At 41.5% G+C, this 10,512-nt stretch overlaps 1 protein-coding gene across 6 annotated transcripts in view; it reads left to right on the forward strand.

Moving 5' to 3' along the window:
- Nucleotides 1-4,423, forward strand: part of RHOBTB1 (Rho related BTB domain containing 1) — a 48,795-nt gene extending 44,372 nt beyond the window's left edge. For 5 of the 6 annotated variants that reach the window (XM_041474335.1, XM_041474345.1, XM_041474353.1 and 2 more), the window contains 3 exons: nucleotides 359-447; nucleotides 1,552-1,657; nucleotides 2,159-4,423. In XM_041474335.1, coding sequence (XP_041330269.1) covers nucleotides 359-447; nucleotides 1,552-1,657; nucleotides 2,159-2,328 — 365 coding nt within the window. In that variant the 3' untranslated portion in view covers nucleotides 2,329-4,423. Of the gene's footprint in view, nucleotides 1-358; nucleotides 448-808; nucleotides 1,491-1,551; nucleotides 1,658-2,158 lie in introns of those variants that run through there. The other variant, XM_041474379.1, reaches the window with a different exon arrangement.
- Nucleotides 4,424-10,512: the final 6,089 nt, after the last annotated feature.

Genomic DNA, 10,512 nt, shown 5'->3' on the forward strand with positions numbered 1-10,512 from the left:
ATAATTCAGTGGGAAGTGCAGTGTTGATTAAAAACTTTGTGACTGAAAGGAGACAGCTGATCCATATTTCTAATTTAAATTGGATATTGTACCTATGCCAGAGAAAGACTAGTGGCTGCTGAACTCTGTGTTTCTATAAGTGGTTATGAACCACATCTTCAGCCACAGCTCTAAAGGTCAGAATTTGACTTCCCCCAAATCTCAGCTTAGTAAGGATACCTGTGTGAACATGGCCCCTGCATAGTGCTGGTTACCAGCAGGAGGAGGGAGAACGTGCTGCCTGGGTTCTTTGTGGCCATGGTGTGACCTTGCAGTGTGGCTGTTTGCCCTGTGAGTGATGAGTTTTCTCCCCTAACAGAGCAGCACGCAGTGCAAGAGCTGACAAAGGCCTCCATGAGCGGCGTTGCAATAGATGGAGACGTCCTCTCCTATCTGGAACTGGCACAGGTGAGTCTACACAGCCTTCTGAAGAGATTCTGGTCAGCTGCAGGACTTGCTTTTAGCTCCCTACTGGTTCTGAGCATTGCTTCTAAGTGGCTTAAAGCCTGCACTTCTGAGAGTGACTGACAATAAAACTTAGTTTTATCTTCTATTTTAAAGAAGGTTTTTTCATTAGTTCAAAGGTAAGATATCCCTTTAAGTAACCTCAGAGAAGTTGTCTTTCAAATATATATTTTAGTTTGTCTTGATTGTGGAACTTCCAAGCTCTGTTCTCATGACCATGGTGCACTAGCTAACATGAAAAGCAATGTAATGAAGCTGTTCAGCTTTGTAATGGTGATTGATTCTTGCGTTCCTTTCAATTCAGTTCTTGGAGATATATTTAGACCTGTACTGCAAAGACAACATTTCTTGAATCCTTAAACTGGCTACTTAAAATCATCTGATCGATCATCTGATAATTCAGAGTATGTGCAAATCTTCTTTATGTTCAAGTGCATTTCAGTATTTCTTGAGTCCCATAAATAATTAAAAGAGAGAGCTCCCAGCTCACAGTTAAACTGCACACCTGTATCCCAAAGTGCAGTAGACTCCCAGCTACAGTGGAACAAGCGAAAATATTGTTTAAATTTTATTATTCTTGATTTCACACTAACAATGAGTCAGCTGCAGCTTGGCTTGAAGTAGTACTAAAACACTGCACAAAAGTAGCACTAAAACACTGGCCACCATGCAAGATTCCCTGCAGCTGTTTTTGAGACCCTCTGTGCAATACCTGTAATCCTGTTGCAAAATCAGAACTGAACCCCTCCCAAGAGAAAGCAGCTCACTTCACTTCATTTTTATCTTAAGAATCCAAGTCTTTCTTTTATTTCCTTCTCCTGGTTGGAGACAGAAGCAATATCTCTAGGTACTGTTAGAATATCCTCTGTGGCCAGCACCTAGCTGATGTTTATATTCTGAGATCAGAGCTGGCAGTCAGGATGATCACCTGGGAGAGTACGGCCAGGTACCATCTGCTGGGACCATTCCAGCTTTAGCTGTAAATAGGGGCTGCAGAATGAATGATAACCCCAGGAAATGGAATAAGCTCTTTGTTTTTCTTCACAGTTTCACAATGCTAACCAGCTGGCAGCTTGGTGCTTGCACTACATCTGCACCAATTACAACAGCGTTTGCTCCAAGTTCCGCAAGGAAATCAAAGCTAAATCTTCAGGTATGGGCAACTTCCCTGCCAGTTTTCATCAGGTTTCCCCTTCTTTCTCCCCACCCAGTTGATTAAATATAAAGACAAAGATGAACTCACGTAGCTAAGCCAAGAGACCAAACCTCTGTGCTGTCTGGAACAGCATTCATAAATTCTTATCTGCAGAGAAAGGTCACAATCATTAGCCTGATTGCTGGGCAAGCATCGTGTTCTTTACCTAATTCAGTGATCCTAAAAGGAACAGAGGCTCTGCAATGAAAAATACACTCTGTAAACGCCTTGCTTTTTTATAGTTTTTGGTAAACTAATGCCTCTTGTGTGTAACCACTTTCAAAGTCTTTTCACACATAAGGCATTTGAGGAAACTGGGTGAATCCTTGATAAGCAGGCCAGCATAGAGAATGGATCAATGATTAGCTGCACAGCTTTTTGCAAGACATTGCTGGGATTTGTGTATCTTACTGGCATCTTTAGGGATTTTTTTCAGTGTTGTTTTTTTTTTTTAATCAGATAATCAAGAATATTTTGAGAGGCATCGGTGGCCGCCTGTGTGGTATTTAAAGGAAGAAGATCATTACCAGCGAGTTAAAAAGGAGAGAGAAAAGGAAGATGTTGCACTGAACAAACACCATTCAAAGCGGAAGTGGTGCTTCTGGAATTCCTCTGCTGTAGTTGCCTGAACAAAGCAAATAAGTGGAAATCCATAGCCAGAAGTTACTCTTATTATTAGAAATAAGATAAAGTTCAGGTTTTCAGGAAACTGTGTTCCACTTGTGCATTTATTACTTCTAGGGTCAAAAGCACAAGCTCACCGAAAATGAGCCTGGAACAGCTCCTTGAAGTCATATGTATATTTTTGACTGGTAAGCAGATAAATGTCAACCATTATTACATTACTTTTTATACAAAAAAAACCAAATCCAGCATTAATGTTTCAATCTCCAGTTGGGAAATATTTTTATACTGTCTGGTGTATTTTGTTCAGATAAAATTCTGGATACTGTTTTGTTTTACAGACCACAAAATAACCATGTAGCAGCTTTGTAATTACATTTTAACTATTTTTACTATGCGAGTACAGTGAAATAGACAATCTTCAGTCATAAGAGACTGCTTTTAGATTATCTCATAAAAAGTCATCTTAGGAAAAAAATCTAGCTGTCTACTATAGGTTGTCTTTTTCAAACTAAGTACTGTGCACTGGTAATATAATTAGATGGTTATTTCCCCTTTCTAAAGCAAAGGGTTAGAATAAGATCCAATAACTGTAAGATATAGAGTGCTTGATCTTTGCTCAGCTGAATAATAGACAGTATAATTACCTGTTCAACTGCAGGCAAATGTATTTCTAATATTTGCCATGTAAGTGCAAATAATTATGACTATGTGGGCCATGTGAAATCTAGTGATTCTAAGTATTCAGAGGTTTTATATGTCTAGATCAAAGAGGATATTTCTAAAATCATTTAGAAGGGCTTATTAATTTATATCCTTATACCAGTATGGATCTGAATGCAAAAAGCAGTTACACTGCTTGCATTTGAATTACTGCATGGCAGTTACCTTATTCTGCAGGATCTTCACCATGCAGCCGTTCCTCATGCTGAATTCCTTTTTGCTTCAGTGCAAGCAAATGAAAGGGCTGCACAAACAAGTAGATGTTATCTAGTGTTCCAGCATTTTGTAAATGAAGAAGGGTCTTCACACACAAGATTACTTCAGTTTGATTCAAATTCTTTTATAGCTTTTCCCAGGTAGAACTGAGAGTTTTAGGTTATTTTTAAGTAGGTGATATATTTCCTGTGGAAGCAGGTGTTCCCAGAATGCTGGGGGCAGACTGATGGCAGAAAGGCAGGAATTCTGCACAAGTGGTGCAGGACAAGCAAAAGCTTCCAGTGTTTCCAAATAGCCTGTGTGTTTATGACTTTTTATCAACCATTACTCTAAAGCTGCAGTGTTACACTAGATTACCTAAGGATGAGAGCATTTTTTAAAAGACCAAAACTAAAATACATAGACTGTAGAAGATACACATGCAATCCTGTGCAGTGTCTCAGGCACAACTCCGTAACCAAGGTAGTATTGTGTATTAGGTTTGTTAATACTGTTCTGTGCTGGCAGCTCAGCACACCAATGTGAAAAGCTGTTTGTTTGTTCGTGGTTTTTTCTCTGTATCCGAAGGCAAGGCAGTACAGTCACCCCCCAGCACTGTAGGTCAGGAGAGGCTTTGGCCTGAAAGCCATAAACACCTCGACATATTTGCATTCTGCACAGACTCATTGCCAGGCTGAGGCTACCACAGCTCAGAGGAGAGGCTGCTCTGCAAACCTGTGTGAGGAGAGCAAGTGAGAGGTTCCTACCCCTCTGAGATCCATCACCACGTGGTGATAAAGAAGGGCTATAAACGATGGTTGCAAATATGTCTCCTTAATTCTTGGTCAGTGACAATGTGGACAAGAACATGGAATGAGAGAAGGCATGTCAGGATAGAAAAATAGCTGTTGTCATAAAATGTTAACCAGTCACATTTTAAGTAAGTTGCTACTAGGTTTTACACAACCAAAGCTACTGTATGATTGTAATCTTGCCAAACTGTAATGGATATATAAATGAACCTGAGGTATATGCAATAATATCCAGTTATTCTAGTTATCAGCTACTATAACCAAGTGGCTGGTTCATTTGGTTAATGCTGTCTATGGCCTTTAATCTTGGTGGTTATTTTGTGTTTTTTATTTTGGAAAAAAAAAGTAAATAAAACTGTTTAGTTACAAATTGTCTCCTAGCTCTTTGAAGAAACTTCCTTAATTATGCCTTGCATCCTTCCCTTTTTAATGCTGCTTGTAAGCATTCAGTTCTGCTGTCATTCATTGAATTTTACTGAAATTTTGTATATTTGTATAGCACGTTAGGATTTGTGGTTGGGAATGTCACGAGGAAATCCTACAGTTTGCATATGATATTGGAAGGTTGGTGCTTGTCACTTACTGTTAAACTGCACAGCAAAAGAAAATCAAACCTCTTGCCTCTTTTCCCCATGGTTTCTAATATTTAATTAGCATGATATTACCCAAGGGACATGAAACTAATTGGTCATGACAGACACAGGGAGGAAAAATGCAGGTAAACAGCAGGATGTCTGTAAGGTTTTCAGTATGCTCTAAAATATGTACAAACACTGTTTTCCCCACTTTCTCACTGCCTTAGTTGTCACCCATCTTACAGAATTCCTCATTACCTATTAGCAAATACTCAGCTTCCTGAATACAGCTTATTTAATTGATAGATGTGTAAAGTTGGTCTTTTCTAGACAATTTTTGCAAGATATCATGCAAAGAATGCCACATTAAGAGCTTTGAAGAAAACCACAAAGCAACGCCAATGACACTGAAAGTAAGTACATTCAGTACAGTGTTTGTTTTTCAAGTGCTAATTTATGAAAATGTTACATATCTCATTTACTTTTGGAAGAAAAATTTTATTTCTTTGAACTTACCATTAGTAAAAGGTAATGGGCTCAAAAGAAAGAGTGGTGATGTCAGGTGTAAAAATGTTTCTCTTGTTTAAGATAAAAGCAGTAGCATGGGAGGAAGGAGCAAATCAGAAGCATTGCTCTCCAGGGTATTCTGTTTGAAATATTAAGACCAATATTAAGAAGTCTTTGTTTCTGGGGAGTCTCATTCATCTTCCCTCTTAGAAACAATGTTTTCCTATTTGTTCTTTAAGACAATTAAGAATTTCTGCCAGCAAGTTTTTCTGCGCCAGAACAGAAACCAGTTTCTGTGGCATCCTACCTGCAAGTAGCCCACCAAAGCCAGAAATAGCCAGTTGTTGTGTGAGATGGGAGTGGCCAGACTTCAGCCACAACTCCCTGATTTCATTCACTGAAGACCTACTCTTCACAGTCCTTTAGTCAGATCAAAGTGAGCAAAGGTAAGCTAGACAGCACTAGAAATGTGGGTGTGTTATGTTAAGAAGGGTTGCCTAGTAGAAGAGAGTAGTCTGGAAATCCCTTCTGAGCACTGAAAGCGTGGTTCTAACAGAGGGAGTAAGGAAAAGCAGCACAGTGATTTATTGCCCTAATTCTTGAGCAGCTTGCCTACAGATAGCCCTCAAGAACAGCTTATGCCTAGAAGTGTTTGATTTGTAAAATTGGGGGATTTTTTTTTTCCATGTTCAAACAACAAGCACTGATAGAGGAACTGAAGGCTTTTGGAAATCCTTCTCTCAGGGTCAGGTCTCTCATCCTTTGTACAAAGAGGTTTAGATAAAGATCTAATGTACTAAATAGGATTAATTTTGGTACGCAAACTCCAGGATGGTGACATATTTCAATTCTTCCAGACTTTAGTATTAAAATCTGGTGAAGAGATTTACTTTGTCAGATGAAACTACAGTTTTGTCCCTATTCTGTCCCTTTTTTTTAAATCACAGTCTTGCTACTCTTGTCACTGGATAGGCCAGCATTTATTTACTCTGGGTTGGATTCCAAAGTACGTACTATGCAGTGAGATGTCTTTAAGGGGTATGCTTGCCACTCCTGAATCCCCTTAGATTTTTGGTCTATTAAAATGTTCTAAGAGAATTTGCATGGGTTTACTTCTCCTGCAGGCAAGATTCCCATTGAAATGGATGAGATACTACACACACGCACTCGGGGCTTTGAGGTGCTGCCTAATGAATTTCCATGTTATCGCTTGCCTGTGTTCCAGATCTCCCAAAGAAGTTAGCTCTGTGTACTGCATGCAGGATAAGACAGTGTGTTAGCAGTGATAATCCCCATCCTGAAGGCTCTACAATAGGATAATTCATTGTCAGTTAACTTATGCCTTTGCCTTTAGCTAAGAGAACACAACCCATGTCATGGATTCACTTTGCACTAGCAGCCGGAGTAGTGAGACTATTGTATATTTATATATGCAGACTAAATCCCTCACTGCTGCTTACATAAAAACCTTGATTTCTGGTATAAATATGAAAAGCTTTTGGATCAAGGCTGCAGGAGGCTAAGATGGAAATTTGAACATTAGAAGATGCAAGAATGGTTATGCTAATGCATCCCAGCTCTAGAGAAGATCAAACTGAAAAGGTAAAGCTGTGATTCAGGGCGAGCCTAGCATAGGACAACAGAGTTGTGATGGCTCCTTTTTAATTGTTCAGCCTCACCAGCTGGTTTGTAAGCAGGCCACGTATCTGCAACATCCCACTGGGATGTTTGCAGCAACAAACATTCCCAAGAGGCAGGGAATGTTTGCAGCAACAAACATTCCCAAGAGGCAGGTCCTGCATCCCACCCCCACAGCATGGGGGCTGTGAAACATTGCAGTACATTGCTAACTCCTCTCAAGTCCTTTCCTGTACACTGGTACCCCACAGTCTGTCCTTTGGCCTGCAGAGATGTCCAGTACCACCTCCTGGACATCATATATCTGTTTTGTATATGTTGGGTCTGTATATGTTTTTGTGCCATCTTGAAGGATATTCCAGAGCAACAAGGACCATCACAGGAAGGATCTCCAGCCAGTTTCCTTCCAAGTGGCAGCAGACACTGGAGCCAGGCTCTGTGGCAACCAGGTATTGGCATGTTTAGGGATTTCAAGATAAAAGTAATATAAATTAACAAAAATATAATTAACAAGTAATATAAATTTGCAAAAACACTTAGAGACTGAGTGACTGAACACAGGCATGAGCTGTGTGCCTGCATGGACGGGATTATTTCAGGTGCCATCTGAAGATGCTAAACTGGGAGGGGGATATGCCCTGGAGATAGCAGCTCTGATTTTTCAGCTTTAAAGAAAAGCAGCCTTCACCATTAGACAGAATTAGCGAGCTGGGTGCCATCCCTCTCTATTGCACAGGTCTGAGGCCATGGAGGGCTGTCTCACCCTCCACCCTCACACTCATCTGAAGTTTTAGATATGCAGCCAGGTGATTACTCTTCACAGTGAAGATTGTCATAAGAAATTTTCTTGCCTTTTATCATTAAAAAAAGGAAGGATTCTTTAGTCCCCACTGGGATTAATTTTTTTTTTTTTAATTTATGGCTGTATAATAAGGATTACATGGCATTCCAGGTATTAATACTGAGTATTCAAATTATCCTCACAGGTTATAAAAAAACCCCTACAATTAGCAGTTTATGAGTATATGATTAAATTTGCATCTTAGTCATTAAATATAAGCTGGTCATTCTGACTACATGATGAGATGTGATTGCCTCCACCACCCAGTATTTTAAATATTAGTTATGCACTACATATTACAAAGAAAGTTCTTTACATATTTCTCCTGGGTCCTTAATTACAGCTGCTTGTAAAATTTTGTGGATCCCTGTGCTCTTTGTATCGCATTTACATTTTTCAGTTATAGAGTGTGTAGGGTGAGTTTCTAAATAATTGGTGAATTATGTGTTGAAAATCAGATGATGGTGCCTTATTTCACAAGCAGTCTAAATACAGGGGATTTCTGAGGAGTCCCTGGGGACTCTCTGGGGTGGGAAGATCTCTGTGAATCCTTCCTGCTCTTGCAGGAACAGGAGAGCTCTCCCTGCACAGGAAGAGCTGCATCAGCTTGCAGGGGCTGTGATCAAGTGTCAGCAGTCCTGCAGCCTGTAAGACACCCCAGAGCACTCTGAAACAGCCTCACCCAGGTGTGCCCACTCACACATTGACTGCTCATCTCCCAAGGGCTCCCTCAGGCTGTTCTGTTGAGGCAGGTTCTCCCCAGCTTTGCTCCCCCTTCCTTGTGGCTGGCCGAGGGCAGCAAGGTCTGAGCATGCAGAGGTGTGCACTGCTGAGCACAGTGCAGCTCTGGCAGGTGCTGCAGCTCCCACAGCCCTGCCCTTCTCAGCTCTCCGGGGTAGGAAAGGTAACAAGGTGAAGACTGATGTCTGCCATTAATGGGGTTTTTTATCTGCTATGGGGGTCTGTTTGTTTGTTTGCTGTAGTCACAGCAAGGTTTGTTTTCTGGAAGCTGTTTGTTAAGAAGATAGGAGGAATAAGAAATGAAAAAATGACTGTATCCAAAGATTATTGGGTGATTACCTCAAGATAATTGGGTAATTAGGTTAAAGACTTGCCTTCCTTTCTGCTTAGGCCTCCAGTGTGTCTGAAGGTGAGGAGGTGACTGAAGGTCAGTGCAGGTATTGCTGGGCAGAATTTTCCTGTTAATAGTACAGATTGCCCCTCTGTAGCTGAACAGAGGAGCAAGGAGGCTGCTGCCTGGGAGTTTGTTAAAATCCATGAAATTATTCACCTTCAATTTTTTCTGCTACTTAATTGGCAAGGCACTACAGGAGGTGCTGTAGGGCTCCAGGAAGTGTTCTGTGCCCTGCACTGAGTGGGGGTACAGGGAGCACATGTGCCATGCATCTGTAAAAGGCAGGCACTTGCTGCAGCTGTAGGGGTAGGATTTAATGGCCTTGCTGCTTTCTCCTGGATCCATGGCTTTTGTTTTGACTTTGCTCACCTGCCCTGCCCATTAATACAGAGACTTGGGCCAGAGAGTGTCATCCTAGAACTACATTCTCTCCTTGGGCTTCAAAAGATGCTTTCCTTATATCTGGTACCCAGACACTGAACAGAAATCCAGAAATCTTAACCACTGTACTTTCAGCCCTTCTGAACTGGTTTTCAGTCAGACTTCCCATGCAGAGCAGTCAAGTGCAGAACTTGCCACATGACACTGGGGGTGTGAAGAGCTTTGAGTTCCCAGGTGACCTGGACAGGTTATGGATGAGAAGTTTACTGGGGGTTAGTAAATGCGTAGAAAAACATGCCTGACTGATCAATTTCCAAAGTCAAACAAATGGCTGGGGGGTTGCAGAAGAGGTGTTGCTAGCTGGTCATGCTGTTCTTTGTTTCTCTGGGCATCAGGTTTTGGCCACTGTCAGACACAGTGGAAGGGACAGACAAATCCTTGGTCTGACCCAGTAGTGCTCATCTCTTTGCTCCAGAAGTTCTGGGATGAAGAATTCAGTGCAAGGAGGAGGCTTTTCCCACCTAACCATGTGCTCCTTTGCAACGAGCCTACCTAAGAACCCTGTCCAGCAGGGTCCTTTCCATGCCCTTTGGCTGATCACCTTCCACTATTGAAAGTTCTCATGATCCTCTAATGCTATTGTGGTAAATGCTAATAATAGATCCAGGTGACACTGATGGCAGCAGGTTAACACACAGCACTCCAGTGTGCTTTCACTGCACCACCAGCACTGAATGGATTTATTGCACATCCACTAAGCCACATCTTGGCAGGCTGGCCAGCATCCACAAGCACCCATAACCACTCTGGCACACGTTGCACCTCCTGGAGGTTTATCCAAAATTTGAACCAGACTGCTCATGGGATTTGTATCTCTATTGTTTAGCAGAGTTGAAACAGAAATGGTTTTGCCAGGGTCATGCAAATGATCAAGACCTGTCCCTGGTCTTATGGAGGAGAGGAGAGACTCTCCTTTCCTTTAGATGCACAACTGATCATAATCAATGCTTAATGGACTGTCAGGTGTAAGCTACAGGCTCAACTGCTCTCTCTCTGACTGCTTCATCAGCTGTTTTCTTTCAGGGAAAAGTAAGCATAAGACAGATCTCTTTAAATTGCCTTTTGGCCTCAATTGCAATACCTAGTGAGTAAAACCCAGCCACCACATTTTCCCCTTGTCCCTTCAGCACTCAGCTATACCATCATCCTCTGATTTAGCATCAGCTAAGTGAAGCACTAACCAAGTCAAAACCATTTGATACAGGCACTTGGCATTTCCTGAGCATCCTCATTCTTTGACAAGGCTGTAGCTGGGCACAGGGAGGGCAGGCTGGCACAATCTCTGTATCAGTTCTGAGTTCTCTGTGCACTGGCATGCTGTA

Source organism: Pyrgilauda ruficollis, unplaced genomic scaffold (genome assembly GCF_017590135.1).
Source record: "Pyrgilauda ruficollis isolate IOZ18807 unplaced genomic scaffold, ASM1759013v1 scaffold11, whole genome shotgun sequence".
Classification (NCBI taxonomy): domain Eukaryota; kingdom Metazoa; phylum Chordata; class Aves; order Passeriformes; family Passeridae; genus Pyrgilauda; species Pyrgilauda ruficollis.